Raw genomic sequence first — 19,671 nt, 5'->3', positions numbered from 1 at the left:
TACTGTATATATAGGAACAGTAAAAAATAATACGACGCATTCATCTGCAGAAAAAAAAAAAAGTAGCACCGCATACAGTATTAATGGCTACAGTAAAGTACTTCTCCTTTACTTTTACTGTACTTACTGCATAAAGTCAACCCATAGGCTGACTTATAAATGTCAATGTGGTGCTCTTGCTTTTACTGTTATTATTTTGTGTCAGGGTATTTGCGCTTGTAAGATCAAATAAGATCGCTCTTCATTAAAATGCGGAGAGAAATGCGAGGCGTTAAAGCAGGAAAAAAAAAACAAGAACGTGAAGTCAATGAAGAGATAGAAATTAAAAATGAGATCACAAATAACACGTTGACCCTCCACACAAGTTGCAGTTAACTACTGCAGTCTACGGTACGGGAGTACTGGTGACAGCGCTGCAGCATTACTCATAACGCGTTGCGTACAGTAGTAACACCAGCGGTTATTAACCATGTTGTTGTTGTTGTTGCTGTTGTGGTGGTTGTTGTTGTTGTTGTTGCTGTTGTGGTGGTTGTTGTTGTTGTGGTTGTTGCTGTGGTGGTTGTTGTTGTTGTGGTGGTGGTGGTGGTGGTTGTTGTTGTTGTGGTTGTTGCTGTGGTGGTTGTTGTTGTGGTGGTGGTGGTTGTTGTGGTGGTGGTGGTTGTTGTTGTTGTGGTTGTTGCTGTGGTGGTTGTTGTTGTGGTGGTGGTGGTGGTTGTGGTGGTGGTGGTTGTTGTTGTTGTGGTTGTTGCTGTGGTGGTTGTTGTTGTGGTGGTGGTGGTGGTTGTGGTGGTGGTGGTTGTTGTTGTTGTGGTTGTTGCTGTGGTTGTTGTTGTTGTTGTGGTTGTTGTTGTTGTTGTGGTTGTTGCTGTGGTGGTTGTTGTTGTTGTGGTTGTTGTTGTGGTGGTGGTGGTGGTGGTGGTTGTTGTTGTTGTGGTTGTTGCTGTGGTGGTTGTTGTTGTGGTGGTGGTGGTGGTTGTGGTGGTGGTGGTTGTTGTTGTTGTGGTTGTTGCTGTGGTGGTTGTTGTTGTTGTGGTGGTGGTGGTGGTGGTGGTTGTGGTGGTGGTGGTGGTGGTGGTTGTGGTGGTGGTGGTTGTTGTTGTTGTGGTTGTTGCTGTGGTTGTTGTTGTTGTTGTGGTGGTGGTGGTGGTGGTGGTTGTGCGGGATTTGGGCGCCTCGCGGCTCCGCGTTCGAGCGCCGCCGCCGCCCCCCGCGCGGAGCCAAACAGCTGCGTCCAGCTGTGCCGCGCGCCGTCCAATCAGCGCGCGCCCTGTTGGCCCCGCGCGCCGTCCCCCGTCCTCCCGCGGCGAGAGCTTCGATCCCCTCTCGCGGATTCGCTCCGCGACGAGTCACTCGGCCGGCGGAGCCGCTCGATGTAAACGGCGGCGAACGCCTCCGGCCTCTTCTAGCCCCCGCCTTCGATTTGATCCTCGCGAATGACCCGAGCCGACGGTCCACTCGCTCGCTCCAACTCGCGGTTGAGCTCGGAGGCGTGCGACCCTCCTCGCCGGAGTGACTCCAAACTCCGGAGTCGTTTAGAAAAATAATTAAAAAAAAACAAAAAAACCCGTTCGCTACGGACGAATCGCTCGCGAATCTCGCACCGCGACTCGGGGCCGGAGCGCTACGTCAGCAGTGGCAGGGAAACATGGCGGTGTCCGCGGGAGAGCGCCCGGCCGCCCGGGTGCCGTCACCGGCCCTTTTATTGTTGTTGATAGCAACGGCGACGTTTCGCCGGTGCGAGGCCGACATCGCCTCCGGCGCCTCCACGCTAGAGAGGCCTCCGCACCGCCGGTTCGAGTACAAGTACAGCTTCAAGGGACCTCACCTGTCCCAGCCGGACGGCAGCGTGCCCTTCTGGCTGCACACCGGAAGTAAGTTCGCGGAGGGGGGTGTTGTGAGTTGTCAAGTGGTTGTTTTACTCGACCACCGGTGCAAGTCTGTGTCGCCGGCTTCTGGGGAGTTTTAAGGGTTATTTTGGGGTTGATAACGCCCGTGGTGAGTGGTGCCCGCGAGTCAGGAGAGTGGAAGCGCTTGCTGTAAGTTGTCTGCTTACAGTTGGCAACATATGGCGTCTCTCTAATATGCAAATAAAACATGAATAGGATTCTGCCGGACAGGAGTCTGGGCGGGCTGCGACCTCAGAGGCTTTGCAGACACGTGGAGCCCTGCAAGTGTTAACCAGTTGCTTGCGTTGCATCCCTTATTCAGACCCTTAACACCATAGATATTGTGTTTTTCCGCCACACACCATTTGAAAGATGCTTCCCCCCGAATGCAGAACTATGACGTACTCTTTCACCGCACACATTCTCCCAAGGCCTCGCTGCAGACGTCAGTGGAAGGGTTTCAGCGGTGCGCTTTGACATCACAGTTTTGGAACGACATCAAGTCCTTTTGCGTTGAACCCGTCCCGGCCAACATAGAGCCGTAGGCAGTCGTAGCGCGGCGACTGGGACCCAACTCCGGCTCTTGCCTCGCTCGGGGGCATCGGCAGGAGTGTCGAACCCGGACATCCACGTCTTTAGAATGGGAGGAGAGCACAGAAAAACTGGTGGAACGATGACGTCGCAAATCGTTACAAATAAACCGTGCAATATTCTCTTAATGTTTGAGTATAGACGTTGACCCACTGCTGACACCCTGCTCACGTGACCTTGTTCCCTTCCCTCCCAGATGCCATTCCAAGTGCCGACCAGGTCCGCATCACGCCTTCCCTCAGAAGTCAGAAGGGTTCGGTGTGGACCAAAAACGCAGTTCACTTTGAGCACTGGGAGGCCGAGGTGACGTTCAGAGTGTCTGGCAGAGGGAGGATGGGGGCCGATGGACTGGTAAGACGTTAAAACAAGTAGTGAATGCCCTGGGCTGTTCAAGAGTTTCACTTCTTCTAAGTGTGAGCTTCCCTGATGCACCCAAAAACTTTCCGCTATGTCATTTTGTACTAACTATGGTTGCAATGGGTCAAATGCCGTGTCAGTACACACATGGTACTCGCTTGTTTTCTTCAAAGCTTCTCACCAAGAGCAGAGGAACCAAGTTACATTTGTTCACAACAACGTATTACAGCCGAGAGTACCTCGAAAATATAATATTACCCCAGGGCTTTTTTTTTGCCCCCCTCCACCGTGCGGTGAAATGCACCTACCTGTGCCCAGGATATGGTATAGATAGTGTCTGGCACCATATGTCTCTTCTGATGGGCCAAGTGATCTCTATTAAAGTTGGACCTTTGTTGCCTTGCAGATCTGGTTCCTAAATTGTTAGTTAACAAAAATGCTTGGCAGTGGCTTTCAGGAGTGCAGCAGAATGTGCAGTAGCACTTGTTTATATATGTTATTATATGTTTTTTTGCCATTTGTGTTGAGGGCCTATAATTTGTTTGGAGAAAATTTGGTTGTATGGTGAATACGTATGTTCTTAAAATCATAACATGAAACAAAAACATCAAAGGGATCCCCGGAAAAGGCTCAATAGTCAGCTCAGTCAGATTAGAAGTTGAACCCTGAACCTCCATCACAACTCCTATTATAGATAAAATGAACAACCTGCTCTGTAGTAAACCCAGTGATACGATCCTGATCGATTGCACATGCTCTGGGCCAGTTTATTAGCCAGCCTAATCTTGATCCCAGCTCACTGAGAAGGTGGATCTCTATCTTCTCCAAATTCCCTACAACTCGCTTTCCTTTTTTTATTTAGAGATTGCATTAGCCACTCTCAAGTGGAGCCATTTCAGTTCATTCATTAATCTCATAAAGAGCTTTAATGTTGATCGAATGTCCCTTTAACGATACATTCCATTAAAAGGGCATCTGTGACTTGCTTCCGATCTGGTATCCTGGTTGCACTAGGATCACTATTATCTCCAAACACGTTAGCAGGATTGTAGTTGTTGTTTTAGAGTGATCCCCTGCTATTACTCACTGAATACATACTTAGAATATTAGCTAAATCATACTTTGGAAATCAGCTGGATTCAGATGGTGTAATGGGGTACTAATGTCACGTAGTGTTTCAGGGAAACCATTCTTCATCTAGAAAGCCCAAATATAAGTCCTTGTGATACTAGGCATTGCCATGCTGAAGTGTCCTCGATGAAAACATTGAATTCTTACTGGTTCTAGTGGTGCTCTGGTGTAGCTGACCCTCCACTTTGGCCTCTGTGCAATGAAAGGTGTTTTTTTTTTTTTTACCTGCAGGGATCATCGCAGCATTAAATAAGGGGCCACGTCTTAATTGCTGTTGTGTAAAACGTTTGGACAGACTGGGGTGATTTGCGGGGAACGTGTTATATTTAACTAGATAATTTAATAAATTGCTGAGGATTGGATTGAACAGTCTGCACATTGTCAAGCTTGAACCTTCCAGCATTGAGTGCACGGTCCTTCTTTGTTCCGCTGTCTTTCTGTCCTTTATGATTAGTCAGTTCAACTCAAGTTTAATGCCCCGTTTTTTGCACCAAATGAGGAGCACATGAAGAGAAAAATGTTTTTCTTAGACTTAGCCACACTATTCGATATGTTTGATAATACTTTAAGATATGACTGAAAGATGGTGAGAAATGCATTTAAAGAAGAAAATTTGACGAAACCTCTGTCTAAAAACCCCAGGAAACAAGTCAAGATATTTCTGTGTTCATTTAGGTTCTAATTAGATGAGTTAAGTTGCATCCATAATGTCAGATGATTAACTTTTATCAACCGTTACCCTTGTATGACCTTTATCACTATTCAACTTAACAGGCTGTATGGTTCACTTCAAAACAAGGCCTGGACGGTCCGGTCTACGGCGCGTCTGACAACTGGAACGGAGTTGGAATTTTCTTTGACTCATTTGACAACGATGGAAAGGTCAGTGTCATGACTGCATTATGTTCACAACTCGTAATGGGTTCATAGTTCATGATGGTATTTTCAGATTTGCATGTAGAGTTCTGTAAATAACCGCTATGCAGGAAGCAATAACCGCCTCTCGAGGTAAAGCCAGCTCATCCGGTTAAAGAGGACTGCAGTTGTGTTTTGTCGTTAGGTCCGTCAGTTTATTGATTAGTTTATCTTTCAGTTGAGATTGCAGGAGGTGTATAGAACTTATAGAGTATAGAGTTTTTTTTAATTTATTTTTTATTTTTTAGCTTATTGATTATATTATAAAGGGGTAATCATAATATCCACCATATTACACTGCTTCTTACTAAATAAAATACATAGAGACAGAATATGGATTTGAAATGGTTTTATAACTAGTATGCCAGTGGTACACTCAAGAAATATAGGGAAAATATTCTTAGTCAAATTTAATAATTATAATGTAAAACATCAGGATATTGGCGTTGTCAAACTCTTTTTGTTCTTTATCCTTTTTGGTTGCTAGAAGGGCGGGACAATAGCTGTAGAAGTTCTATCACCAAAATATAAAGGAAGGAATTGGCCATATTGTCAATTATGACATGAATGCTTATTTCACATCATTTCTAAGAACTTCAAAGGAAAGCATTAAGATTTTAGTTTATCGATTACTAATTGTGTACATGGTAGTGTTTTTACAGTCTGTCATTCCTACAGTTTGGCATTGCATTTGCCTATATTTATTTAAATTATATATAAAAAACATTAAACATGTGTTTACATCTATACTTTTTGTTATTCAATGAAATATAAATACTGAAATGATATAATAATCATCTTTGTTTTTAAGTAAGTTTGCTTGGGATTGACCCTCCCCTTGTTTTCGTTTCAGAAAAACAACCCTGCTATAATTGTTGTGGGAAACAATGGCAATCTTGTTTATGACCACCAAAAGTGAGTAAATATTTCCTTTCTGTGATCTAACATCATTACCAACTCAATTTTTAACAACTTAAAGAAGATTAGGAAATATGATTATATTTGGTTGGAGAGTAAATAATCCTCTCTCTCTCTCCCTCTGTCTCTCTCTCTCTCTCTCTCTCTCTCTCTCTCTCTCTCTCTCTCTCTCTCTCTCTCTCTCTCGCTCTGCTAATCTCCCCTGGGCCAGTGAAAGCTTTAAATAACTTTTTTCATGCAATTCCACAAAGTCTTAGACGTTTTTCTCTGTCGTTCACAAACAGGGATGTTTACAAAAACATCTCTCTTTATGTGGATGCGTGTTATTCACATTAGGGATGGGACGATATACATTTTTTTTTTTTTTTATAAAAACACTCAAAATATTTTTTATCGTGGTGGATTTCCATTATCGGGATAATCGTGAATATCTTCACATGAGCGTTAATATACTCACATGAACGAAGTCCGTGTAAGGTCCACTGAGCCTGTGTGTTTCTAGAGCAGATTGTGCAGAGAATTCACGGAGAGCGAGTGCACGTGTTGATGACGCCCATTGTATCCCCTAAAAAAAAAAAGTAAAATGACAGAAAAGTTGCGACGGTGTTGTTCAGGTTTTTTTCTTGTTTTTTTTTTTTCATTCATTTCATTTTCACTCTTTTTTAAAACAGCTTAAAAGTAGTACAGTTTGACTTATTGTTTATAATTGCTTATATGCAAGGAGACCTTATAATTTGTCATTACCTTATATGAGATGAGATAAGATTGTTTGATTATAATTTTTTCATTCATTCTGCTGTCATTTCTGTACGTCTGTCTGTGATCTGAAAACAAAAGTATTTTGTTTTATTATTTATCAATTATTAATTTATTATTTTACAAAGTTAGTTATTTACTGTTGGCGAGAGTCTGAATCTGACCTTGTTTGTTTTTCATTCAAAAAACATGTTAAAAAAAAAAGTCTATGATGCAACTACCATGTACTATGATGCAATAAAATATTTGTTTCTTAACTAAATGTAAGGTAAAGTGATTCTATTATGGTTAAGTGCAATCTTTAGAGTTTGAAGTATATTTTGATGATTATCGGGATAATATCCACAATTATTTTGGACAGGTTAATAGTGACATTGTGTTTTCATATCGTCCTGTGCCTGATTCACATACATTTACATTGTTATTCACTTGCACAAATTGTCTGGGAGGAAAAACCTTTGTGGAGTGGTTGTGTAGTACATAACTAAGTGTTGAAATGTTGTTGTTTTTTCCCAGTGATGGCACAACACAGGCCCTAGGAACATGCCTGAGAGACTTCCGGAACAAACCTTACCCCATCAGAGCTAAAATAATATACTACAAGAAAACACTGACGGTAAGAGATGCCATTAATGTGTAGAAGCACTGATACAAGCACACAGTGACGCATGCCATACAATTTTGCCCCAATATAAACAACAAAAATCCATTTCCTCAAAAAGCTGTATGTCTTTGCTAATGTTTGTTTTACCTTCCAAGCCACTTAAAGGAGGGGGGCATTTGTGGTTCCCTCAATGTGTTTTCATTCAGGTGATGATCAATAATGGATTCACCCCGGACAAAGAGGACTATGAGTTCTGCACAAAGGTGGACAACATGGTTATTCCCAGTGATGGCTTTTTCGGCATTTCAGCTGCCACTGGTGGCCTAGCAGGTACTTTTATGTTCACGTCTTTGGGTATTTCTCAAAGAATATATTTTGAGGCAACTATTGATTAACTAAACAAGAATAATGTGTGAAACTATTGCAAGGTACATTCTTAGAAGGTGTTCAATTTTCTATTTTTATTTCTAAATCTCAAATTTCTGATACAATTTTTTTTTTTCTCTCCATCAGATGACCATGATGTTTTGTCGTTCTTATTATTTAGACTTACAGAACCTGATCAGCAACCGGTAACTATGATTTCTCAATACTTTCCAGTCCTCTGCAGTGTGAATATGTGAACATGTTTTAAATTCACTATAATAATAAAAATAACTGAAATGTTTGGCATTCGGTAGAGCTGTCTTTGTTTCCAAATGGGCACTCCGGCATGTGGCTTAAAGAGGGACCTCTAGTGAGTTCACTGCTTGTTTTGTCTCCCTTGTTGAAGCCTCCACCAGAAGCTGAGATTCCCAAAGAAGAGAAAGACAAGTACCAGGAGGAATTTGCGAACTTCCAGCAAGCGCTGGACAAAAAGAAAGAGGAGTTCCAGAAGGAGCACCCGGATGTCCAAGGAGAACCAAGTAGGTGGAAAAAAAACAAAACAAATGCACTTCTGGAAAAAGTTCAATCTTATTTTTCAAGTCTTTGTTTATTTTTATAATTTATTTTTGTGTAGGTATTTCAATATTATTAAGCTGTTTGTAAATTTGCACAATTCACATTTTTAATCAATGACATAATAAAATTGAAACTACAAGATATGACAAAGACAATGTGAGACTGTTTATTGATTAGTTTATTCCCCAAATTGTGAATATCCTGCCGTCTTTTGAAGGTTAACGCGTCTGTCCGTTTCAGTCGAGGACCTCTACGAGAGTGTGAACGACCGGGAGATCCGCCAGGTGTTCGAGGGTCAGAACCGGATCCACCTGGAGATCAAACAGCTCCACCGGCAGCTCGCCATGATCCTGGACGAGCAGCGCAGATACGTCTCCGTCATCACAGATGAAGTCGCTAAGAAGGGAACGCCGGCGGAGTCAGGACAGGTGGGATGACAAAAAACTATGAAGTTATGATATATTAGACGCCATGATATTCGTGATGGTAAATATCAAAGCACTTATCCCCAAGTGAAACCATGTTTTACTTTCAGCAAGATTCCGGCAGCCAACAGTTGAGTTCGGTGGTCGCAACCCAACAGGAGGTTCTCAGAAACCTGAATGAGTTGAGGTAAGTAGCAGGGGGGGGGTGGGTGGTGGGTGGGGGGAGGTGTTGTGGTGTTGTGATCATTCTTTAAAGCTGGTTGTTGTTTTTGGCGCAAACATAAAAAAACCCCCCCAAAAAAACCATGATACTCCAGGAAAAAAACAAAACAAGAAAAAAATCCAGGATTTAAATCCCTCAAATCATTATTAATCTTAAAAGACAACACCGCCGGCGTCACAGGTGCTTGTGGCCGGTCCAATAATCCAGCTGCAGCGCAAGGTCTTTACAAAATCCCCCCCTATCCATGGCCTGCTCACTCTGTTTGAAGACCCTTCACCGTGTGCGCACGCGCGCACACACACACACACACACACACACACACACACACACACACACACACACACACACACACACACACACACACACACACACATACAACAGGCACTACAAAGTTGGATAATCATTCCCCTTCCACCTTCATAATAAACCTTTTTTTTTTTTTTTTTTTTTAACCTGTGCTGTCAGCATGCTGGGCATACAACACAGAGTATGTGTGTGCCATTGCATCCAGGACAGAGTTAGTCCGCAAGTGGAGTTCAGCTTCTCAACCTGCAATGCAACTCTTTATTCATTCTTAAATCATAATAAACCATTTTAATCTGATTTTTATCTTGGAATTTTATTAATTAAAAGAGAAGGAGCAAATTAGTAGAAATATGTAAGATACAAAGGACAAGTGTAGTCCTAGAAATCCTTTTTTTTTTTTTTTTTTTTTGCTTGACAAATTCCTTTTATTAAAGCTTCTGGTGTTTCTTGGTTAAACTATTTGAAGCCATTATAAAACAGCGTGAAGATTGAACAACAGTCCGTCTGATTCTCTCTTTCGTATCTCGGCTTATCGTGCTTTTCTTTCACCCTTCTTTCCTTTAACATTAGTTTAAGTGATAAACACAGCGATTCCCAGACCTAATCTTCTTTTGAATGTTTACCATATACCACACACTTTCTTTACCTCTTGGACTCGACCGCCTATATTGATATTATTGCGCACAATTTTAAGATAATACAGATTAAGAGATTGTATTTGTGCCCCTCATGGCAGAGACTCAAAGGACCGCTTCATTTTTTTTTTTTTTTTGGGCACTACGCTAAGCCTGATTAAATGTGAGAAATGTAATTTTATGATGTTTGTATGTTAAGTTTTGTTATCCACCGTCAATAACATATTTATACTTTGCTGCGGCTGAGGTTCTTGTGGGTTTATCCATTGTGATCACGCCATGGACAGATTTAGTCACTGATTTCTTCAAGGCTGTTGGCTGTTAGTACAGGGAATTGAATCACACATTTTCATTCTGCACATTATTATAGTACATTGCTTATACATATCTAGCAAGGGATACTAAATTACAAGGTACATACAAATATATAATAATTGTATAATCGATCCTTTAATACTTTGTTTTCCGCGAGTAATGGCTGCGCTTAAAGGACGACCAAAGACATTAGGATGTTCCGCATATTAATGCTGTCTTTATAGTTTTATTTCTTTGAATTAATTTCTGCTCACCATCTGTATGAAGAATTAATCAGAATCATAAGATATTAAAGGTTTTATTTTATGTAACATTAATCTCTCATGTATCATAAAGGAACCACGCTGTTGGTATGCCCTAAATCCAACTAGACATTTATCCCCAAATAATTTGACATCAATGATTTTCATTTATTTATTATTATTGTTATCACCGTTGTTGACCCACAGACATAGGCGCTCAACTGCAACCATCGCCTTTTGCTTAGTATTCTCATTAGGCTTATGTAATAGAAATGTATACTTTGGACAGCAGGAAAAGACAAAATTTCTGCCATGACTTAAACTGAGCAAAGAACATTACCAAAATGGCAATTTTAAGATGAGCGCTGGCGGCAAGTAAGCTGATTGACGCGTTGGACGAGTTCAGACCAAGCACGGGGCTGCAGCTGCCGCCTCTAATGTGCTAATGTGAACGACTGATCTGTATTATTTGGAAGATTAAGTGCTCAGTTTATCCTGACCCTTCTCTTAAACACATTTTTTATTATGGGAGTTCATCTCACACTCTAAGTACGATATTTAAGGCGGGCTTCTGTCCATAAATGGGTCACTTGTAGTGGATGAAGATTAGATGTAGGGTTTAATAAATGCTCACTTACTTTCTCAAGGCAGATTTTATTTTTATTTTTTTTCCCCTCCTCTGAGGAACAAATTAGATTTTGTTTTTATGTCATCCCTGTCCATCTTTTAGCCCCAGCCATGTGGCCAAGCAAGAAAGGGCCACATCGCTGCACCATTTGCACCGTTTTGTTCACATTATCAGATTAATCGTTCTTAAATACATCTGTCATACACATGCAAAACATGGTTCTTCACTGATTGCTTCCTTGTCACAATTCCTTCTAAGGACGTCTTGCTTGTGGCCTTCAAAGGCCTTTTATTTGTGAGGTGACTCGTTTGTTTTAATCGTCTTAGATCTGTTTGATCAGACAAGTGAAATTTCATGTTTCTCCTCACCAGTATTAATGCATCTTAAGAAAAGAGAATTACATTAGAAATATAATCCGGCATTTCTTACTGAAGTTTTGACATCTTTTCTCTAAAATTAAAATCATTTCTTTTACTTTATCTTAATATATAATGTCTGTAATCGTGTCAGTATGCTAATAAGATTCGAAAATCGTCGGTCTTCAGTTGATGTCATGAATTAAACCTGACCTTTTGTTTTCCATTTCTTTTCCTTGTAAGTCTAAAAGGAAATGTCATTATAATGCATTTCGTCTGCATCTCAAATATGAAAAGATTAATTTGTAATATTAAATCAGTAGCAAACTTGGAACACACAGGGAATTCTAATAGCTTTAAAATGTAAGTGAAATATTATAAAGATTATATCGCAATCATTTAGAAGGTAATTTCACTACAGTTATTAGTCAGTGGGCTAAAAGTGTCCACGGCAACCGCAGTACACGCACATGGTTCAGGCCTTGTTGGAACCAGGAAGTTTCAGACGTCTTGTTTGAGTTTAATCAATATTGATGTGCGTTTGGAGCAGATATTTGTGAAATGCTGTTACAAATTTACCGGAAGTTGATCATCTGAAGTTATATTGTATAAGTCCAAGTTTTGTCTCTCGGAAGTCATTCGCATCCAGCGACCTGCCACCTGTGCACTGCGTAGCGTTGGCTACGCGCAGACAGACAACCCAAGCTGATGCTGCATTTAATGGAAACCCTGATAACTGTAATCAGTCACAGAAGGCGTTTTGGCACCGCAGGAAGTTCCAAGAACCGTTTGAAGAAACCTTCACTTTCTTTTTCTGTTGATTTACAGGACCTTGGAAACCCGTAATACGTACAGTACCTAACATGACTCAACTGGACCCTCTGTGTTGCAGCTGTATTTATTTGTTTTTTTTTGGTGTAACCAGCTCTTGGTATAGACTCTCAATCGACTTATTAGCTCCAAAATTTCCACAACAGCAGCGTATAAGTCCTGCGACTAGTGAGCTACTGGCAGTAGACCATCATAATAATAATAATAATAATAATAATAATAATAATAATAATAATAGCTTTATTTATATAGAACCTTTACAAACACAGTTTACAAAGTGCTTTCACAGATGTAATAAAAGCAGAGTGTTAAAATCATGAATTTAAAAGGCAAAGTAATATTAATAAACAGGAATTAAATGTATTCATTCAATTGTAAAAGCGGATGAAAAGACAAAATAAATAAATAGGTACAATGTAATTATAAGAAATAGAAAGAAATAAAAATAAGTTAGTGAAAAATAAAATAGATAAAGAAACGGGTGACATCACATTAAAGCAGATCTAGAAAAATGAGTTTTGAGAAGTCATTTAAAAGAGGTCGCTGACTCAGCCAGCCGTATCTCCGCGGGCAGGTCGTTCCATAGCCGAGGGGCCCTGCCAGGAAAGACACGGTCTCCTTTAGTTTTAAGTTAAGACTTTGGAACAGCCAGAAGGGCCCCGCCTGAGCATCTCAGGCTGCACACTGGCTCATATGCGGGTCAACATATCTGTTACTTTATGTAGCTCTGAGTCAGACCCAGACACGCTTAAAAAGTGAACAGTAAAATGTTAAAATCGATTCTGAATCGAACAGGGAGCCAGTGGAGAGAAGCCAAGGTTGGGGTGATGTGATGTCATCTACTGGAACCGGTGAGAAGCCGAGCTGCTGGGTTCTGAACTAGTTGAAGGCGAGAGAGTGACTTCTGGTTGATGCCAGAAAGGAGGGAGTTACAGTAGTGGACTCGAGAGAAAATTAGGGAGTGGATTATTTTTTCCAGGTTGCTGTGTGATAGTACTGGTTTGATTCTTGAAATGGTTCTCAGTTGAAGGAAGCAGGACTGGACAATTTTTTTTATTTTTCAATTTGTCGTTCAAAGTTTAGGTCAGAGTCACATAGTGCTCCCAAGTTTCAGGCGACAGACTTCGCATTTGCGGGTTCCAAGGCCACTCTCAATTTGACTGGTAAGAGTTTGGGGGAGTGAACAACATGATTTCTGAATTTGAATTATTGAGCTGAAGAAAATTCTGTGCCATCCAACGGTTCAAGATTCAAGATTCAAGATTTTTATTTGTCACATACATATACATACTTCCATACATATATGCAGTGAAATGTAATAATTGATATCATTGAGACAATCTAAAGCACCGGCGAGGCTGTTTGGGTCACCGGGTCTCAGATAGAGGAAGGTCTATCTGTGTGTTGTCTGCGTAGCAATGAAACGAGATGTTGTGTCTTTGGATAATTTGGCCAAGAGGCAGCACATAGATTGAAAATACAATTGGACCTAAAATAGAACCTTGCGGTACACGGGTCATTTGAGCTGTAGTGGATGAGTCGTTTCCTGTGGAGACCGCTGTTCATTCTAAAAGGTAGGAATAAAACCAGCCGAGTACAGTGTCCTTGATGCCATCCCAGGTGTTAAGACGGTCAATTAAAATGGCGTGCTCTACACTGTCAGAGGCTGCACTTAAGTCTAAAAGAATTAAGATTGCGCTTTCCCCCCTGTCAGCTGCTATGGCACGTTGGTTACTTTGAGAAGGGCAGTTTCTGTACTTTGTAAAGCCCTCAAACCAGACTGGAATTTCTCAAAGATGTTATTAGGAGACATAAAAGCCAAAAGCCAGATTTATTCCACCTTCTCTAAAACCTTTGATAGAAATGCAAGTTTAGAAATGGGCCTGAAATTGTTAAGAACAGAGGGATCAATGTTAGGTTTCTTTAAAAGAGGATGGACCACAGCATGTTTAACAGCAGAAGGAAAAATCAGCAAGCTATTTATAATTGATAATATACTGGGTCCAATTGTGTGACTCACCTAGTTTAAGAAATGTGGTGGGGGTGATATCAAGGCTGCACGTGGTTGATTTCATGGGGGATAGAGTTTCAAGAAAAGGTGATAGTGGCACAGTTAGAAAATTGCTAAAATAATTCAATGTCCCGACTGGCATGTAAAGCTTGGTCAGGGGGTGTCATTTGCTGTCTTGTATTCTCAGCTTTATTTGCAAAAAGTTTAAAAAGCTCCCTACACATCTCTGGGGTTGGAATGGTTTGCAACAATCAGGTTGGAGAGGAAATTTGGTCTTGGTTCTTTAACTGCCCTTTGATATTTGCTCGTGGCGTCTTTCCAGACCTCAAAAGCTACGTTTAAAACCACTCTTCTTCCTATTTAGTTCCTGGGTGTATTCAGTGAGCCAGGGCTGCGATGCTTTATTTGACTTTTTGTCTTTGTGTGGGGCGACAGAGTCCAGGGCAGTTAGACACGTGTCATTAAAATGGGAGGCGAGCTTCTCTGTGTTTTAAATCTGGATAAAAGGCAGTTAAAGGCAAAGCAGCAGCATTGTAAAGCTCAGAATACTTGCTCGCTGGCATAGAGTTCAAAACATGGTGGCGGACAGGATTGTTAAGAGTGATTTAAAAAAAAAAAAAAATAAATAAAATGGAGTAAAACCACTTTGTGATCGGACACATATTCTTTGTCTCAATGTTTTCAGGGCTGAGACCACTTTACGGTACTAAGTCAAGGGTGTGGCTCTTAGAATGTCAGGTTAAAAGAGTCAAGAACCTCCATTAACATCAGTAATCAAAGTCTGGCTGGGGCAGCAGACATGTATGTTAAAATCAGCACGCTACCATAGATCTGTGAATGGAGATGATGGTGGTTGTAGTGGAAGGCATACCAGCCCTGCACAGGAGAGCTGAGCGGGCGGAGGGCTGGAGTAGGGGGTGGAGGAGGCCGGCCGTCAGGTGGTGGAGGCAGGGTCCAGATGTTAACCACGGAAAGCGAGGGGTGGGAAGCGAGTACTTTACTTAAATGCACGGTCGTGCGTTAGGTATTTGTGGTATGTTGAACTCTAAGGGGGCTTTGTACTTTCACTCCACTTTATTTTTAAGCAAATTCTTGCTTTTTGATGCCACTTAATTGATCTGTAACCGTATGATAACTCGATAGTTGAAGAGCTGTACATCTAACTATAAAGGAAGGAACTCACATTCGACTTCACACTTGGAGGGTGTATCGCTGGGGACCCAAGGGCGTGCAGTGTTGAAATCGGTGCAATTTGGAGACGCGATACCTGTAATATTAATAAACTTTCCGCAAACAGCAGGGGGCGGGGCTTCAGGCCTCTGCGAGTCACAAAGAGTGTCTTTCCCAGTGTCTCTCTTTCACCGGCAGTTTCAGTTTCATCTCCCACCGTCGAACACAGGACTGAGTCATTGACACTTTGTTGAACTGTGCCATTCGAATGTCTTCGAAAGCCTTACGTTTTGACCCGGCTGGCACCGGTACATACAAACAAACACAACACTTTATTAAAGGGGTGATTGACTGGCAGCAAGAGGAAGTCCTTAGGGGAACCAAATTTGGATGATCAGCTGTTTTGTTAAACCAATAGGGGATGTATGGGGTCATGATGTCGAACAAGTACTCTTGCTAATTGATTACTCTTGATATTAACCTGGAAACCCCTAAGAGCGTCTGTGTCGAGGGGATTACACTACGTCTCAGCATCCAGGCTTAGCCTCGTTGTAAGACGCTCACTTTCTTTTCTCAAGCGTTTGCCTCCTTCTGATCGATGGACAGTTGAGGTGGTGCGTATATTTTTTCCATCATCCATGTCGACATTTTGCGGACCGCAACTAGCTACACTGGAGGGAAAGGGGCACCGCCGCCACCAGCAGTGGAAACCGCATGTAGAGGAGCACACGCCTAACGCAAACGCATTGAATGGCTGTTTCCTATAAAAGGCAGCCGGCCAGGGGAGGGTATGGACATTTATTTGACAAAATAATTGAAAGGGAGTCATCTAATGATTACCACTTTTAAGTTCATCGGTAGAATGTTGAATTAATGGCTGTTGCGCTTCCCGCTTGGACAGGCTACAACTTATCTTCACATGATGATGATTTATATGTTCCTGATTGGGCCTCAGATGACATGCCCATCAGTGCATCTTTTATCGCATTCCGTCCCGACAGGAACTCCTTTCACGAGTCGCTGAAGCAGATCGGCTCGGCGGGGCAGCCGGGGAACGCAGCGGGCCTGGGAACGTACGAGACCATCCAGCACTTCAACGACATCAAGGAGCACATCCACATGGTCAAACGGGACGTGGAGCACCTGGTCCAGCGCACCCCTCAGGTGTGGTGTCAACCTTCAAATTGATAGTTATATTTATTATTTATATTTATTGCCATTTATTGCTCTAATGATGCGTCCTCATGTGCAGAACCCCGCTGAGAAGGTCCTAAAGTGCCCCGACCCGCCCCCGATGCCCTCCTGTTTATCCACGGTCCATTTTCTGGTCTTTGTGGTCGTCCAGTCAGTGTTGTTCTTCTGCTACATCATGTACAAGTAAGACGTGGGTGGAGACATCACTTTATTTGCTCTTTTATTTTCGATGCCAGCGTTTAACCGCCGTGTATTTTCGTCTTCTTTTTACGCAGAACTCAACAAGAAGCAGCGGCCAAGAAGTTCTTTTGATGAAATTCAAAGTGTGTAAATTTCATAATTTGTGGTTTGATTCATTAGTTTTTTTTCAAATTGTAAATTATTGTATTGAAAGAATTTAGCTTGAGAATTTTTTTTTTTTTTTTTTTTTTTTTTTTTTTTTATAAACGATACCCAATTTTTAATTTGGTTCTACAATATTTTATGAGCGCTTGCCCAAGGTGTGAGACATTTTGTTCTCGATTCTCAACGTGATGTACGTTACACTCAGTATTTCTTTGTCAGTTTCTGTTTTTCAGCTGATTTTCTTTTAGTTTCATTCCATGAAATGCACCACTTTATCAGTATACTTTACCAATAAATGAATTGGTTGGAAATTAACGTTTTGTCTCGATGGTGAACTATACCGATGAAGATGTAAACATAAAACATGCGTGGTCAAATGTGTAGTTATACACATGCAACTTAATAGACTTGACATTAAAAACCATCTCATATATTGTTTTTTCCTTAAAGCAGTCTGTTCTTAAGGCACTTAGCAGGTTAATTTATTTGCTTTTATTTAGCCTGAGTATCCTTTAAGTTTAGATATCTCTGGCTGAAAAAACAGGAGTTTTATTTTAGAAACATTCTAAGCTGATGCCAAATGGTCTATCACTGGCAAAACTAGTGTCATGTTTTGAGTGAATATATTATATACCGTGAAGTTATTTTGCCAGTTACAATAAAAGAGAATTAAGTGGGTTTAAATTTCATACCTTAAGGCAAAAAGTAGTTGTGTACGTTGTACACGGGTTAGTACCGGAATGGAATATGTATCGCATTATGTAAAATTCAGTTCCACTCTTGTTATTGGGATTAGAGATGAAATCTGTAATCAATTCTCTGACCCCCTTAAAAGATTACGATGATCTCATCTTTGCGTTTGCGGCCGCGGAGCGTGACGACGACGACGATGACGGGTCCGAGCCGCCACGTGACGTCCCGCCATCATGTGCGCAATTAGCGGCGTTATCTCTCCAGGCCTGCGATGAAACGCTTGTTGAGGAGCACAAGCGGCAGCAGTGCTACACACTCCATGCAGGCTAATACCCTCTGACTAGCTGCACACACTCCTAATCTCCTTCAAACTGTCATGCGCACAGTGATTCCTCTGTCTCTTTTGTCTGTATTTCACTATTTACCTTTATATTTTCATACCTACGAAGAAATGGTAAACAAGCGGGAATGGTCATAGGACAAATTATTGCACAATTTCCCATAAAGGATCAATGTGTGCATCACCATCCATACCTTCATATGGAGTTGAAGTAGTTAGTAGCCAATTCTGTTTTTAAGTAGAACGCCGATTCCTAGTCAACCATTTATTTCAACAACTGTTGTGACTGAAAGACGTGTTGAGTCGTTATCAACCAGGTTATTTAAAGGTAACGCGCCGATTGTTTCAACAGGAATATCCTCACATATCTCCATTATATTTATTTTCTTTCGCTGTGGTTGTGTTCTCCCACACCCACAGACAGTATGCATACAAACAAAAATTGTTAATATAGGTTTTTGGTTAAGTTAGGCTGTTAAAGTCCCGGGACTTTGACCCGTGACTGTAAAGCACTTGTCACGTTCACTTTCCCATCAGCCAAAGAAAACACTTTCTCATCCCATCCTTTCCCATCTTTTTGAGTGTTGTCTGCTTTTTATCTCAATAAGGCCTTACTGGTAAAATAAAGGAGATCAATGAATGAATGAGTCCATACTGTACTATACTTTGCTTTCTATCAGTCATTGAAGATGAAGGGTAAGGAGGTCTCATAGTGAAAACATTGCAGCTCCAGGGGTCAGCGCGTTGTGTTCAACTTCAGACTCTGAGTCCTGGGGGTATCAGAGATATACAATATAAGAAAGTTGGCTGAAGTGCATTAAATAAAAAAAAAGATGTGCAAATGAAAATTACGAAAACTAAAAGAACACATTATGAGAAGCTTTGTTTTTGTACTTATTGTGTTGCACTTTTGGACCTGATGAAATCAGCTTCATTTACACTCACTTTAACCCGTGCAATTGACAATAACAACAAAAACAAAAATAACATGCCACTCACCATCATGCATACTACTGAACTATCAACCTGCACCCATGTATTGGGCGGAGGGGATGATTCGTTTAGCCTTTAGGGGGGACACTGAAGGGGCCGATGAGAGGAAACTACATCAAATGACGTGAAGTGTCTCCTCGCTTCCCTGCGCATCACTGTCCGGCCGAACGGTAGCGCCGCGGGCTCCGGGCGGGGGATAAACAGTCACGTAATCCCCCCCCCCTTCCCTCCCCGGCGTCATCCCAGTATAAACGGAAACCTCACACGAGCCGCCCCCCCACCTCCCCCGCCCTCACCCCGGCTCCCCTGATATGATTAAGCCCCGGGCGGGCGGAAGCGACGTGTGTTTGTGTGTGTGTCTCCGGCCGCTCACGGGACAAATCACGCTTCGAAAAACAAAAAAAACACATTTTCTCGGCGCCCGCACGTTGATAGCGTTTGCACAAAGCGCCGGCGATGAACGCAAATGTGTCGGGGCGTCCGCGGCCCTTTTTAAAAATAGAGGGAAAACAGGCCATCTGCCTCTTAGCATGGCGGAGCAGGGAGGATTTAATCCAGATTATGGCCGAGGCAAAACCGTTGTGTGCGTGTGTGTGTGTGTGTGTGTGTGTGTGTGTGTGTGTGTGTGTGCGTGCGTGCGCGTGTGCGTGTGCGTACGTGTTGCTCGTCGTCAGTGTGTCCTTGGCTGCACAGACAAGCAGCAGGTTAGCTCTGGAGCATTGGAGTCGATGTAAAAAAAAAAAAATAAAAAAATAAAGGAAACGCCGACCCGACGGACGCCATCAGCCGGAGCGACCTCGATTAGACCGAGCGACAGACCCCGTTCCAGGTCGAGCCCAGCGGACAACGTTCGTCGAGCGCAGG

At 41.9% G+C, this 19,671-nt stretch overlaps 1 protein-coding gene across 1 annotated transcript; it reads left to right on the top strand.

Annotated features, from left to right (window-relative positions):
• The first annotated feature begins 1,614 nt into the window (after window positions 1–1,614).
• Window positions 1,615–17,077, top strand: lman1 (lectin, mannose-binding, 1). Its single transcript, XM_080018243.1, has 13 exons — window positions 1,615–1,871; window positions 2,674–2,828; window positions 4,740–4,847; window positions 5,734–5,795; window positions 7,071–7,170; window positions 7,365–7,488; window positions 7,672–7,730; window positions 7,931–8,063; window positions 8,341–8,528; window positions 8,636–8,712; window positions 16,244–16,406; window positions 16,495–16,619; window positions 16,712–17,077. Exons 1-13 carry the CDS (start codon window positions 1,646–1,648, stop codon window positions 16,746–16,748), a joined length of 1,557 nt encoding a protein of 518 aa, XP_079874369.1. The 5' UTR covers window positions 1,615–1,645; the 3' UTR covers window positions 16,749–17,077.
• The last annotated feature ends 2,594 nt before the right edge of the window (window positions 17,078–19,671 follow it).

Source organism: Zeus faber (genome assembly GCF_960531495.2).
Source record: "Zeus faber genome assembly, chromosome: 17".
Taxonomy (NCBI): Eukaryota; Metazoa; Chordata; class Actinopteri; order Zeiformes; family Zeidae; genus Zeus; species Zeus faber.
Note: the sequence above shows the minus strand (reverse complement) of the source record. Positions and strands in the feature narration are given on the sequence as shown.

Bases quoted from the DNA above. Each gene is read 5' to 3' on its own strand.
- lman1 (XM_080018243.1), top strand. From the start codon at position 1,646: ATGGCGGTGTCCGCGGGAGAGCGCCCGGCCGCCCGGGTGCCGTCACCG. The intron at 1,872-2,673 runs GTAAGTTCGCGG...CTTCCCTCCCAG, and splicing joins CTTCTGGCTGCACACCGGAA to ATGCCATTCCAAGTGCCGAC. The intron at 7,489-7,671 runs GTACTTTTATGT...TCTCTCCATCAG, and splicing joins TGCCACTGGTGGCCTAGCAG to ATGACCATGATGTTTTGTCG.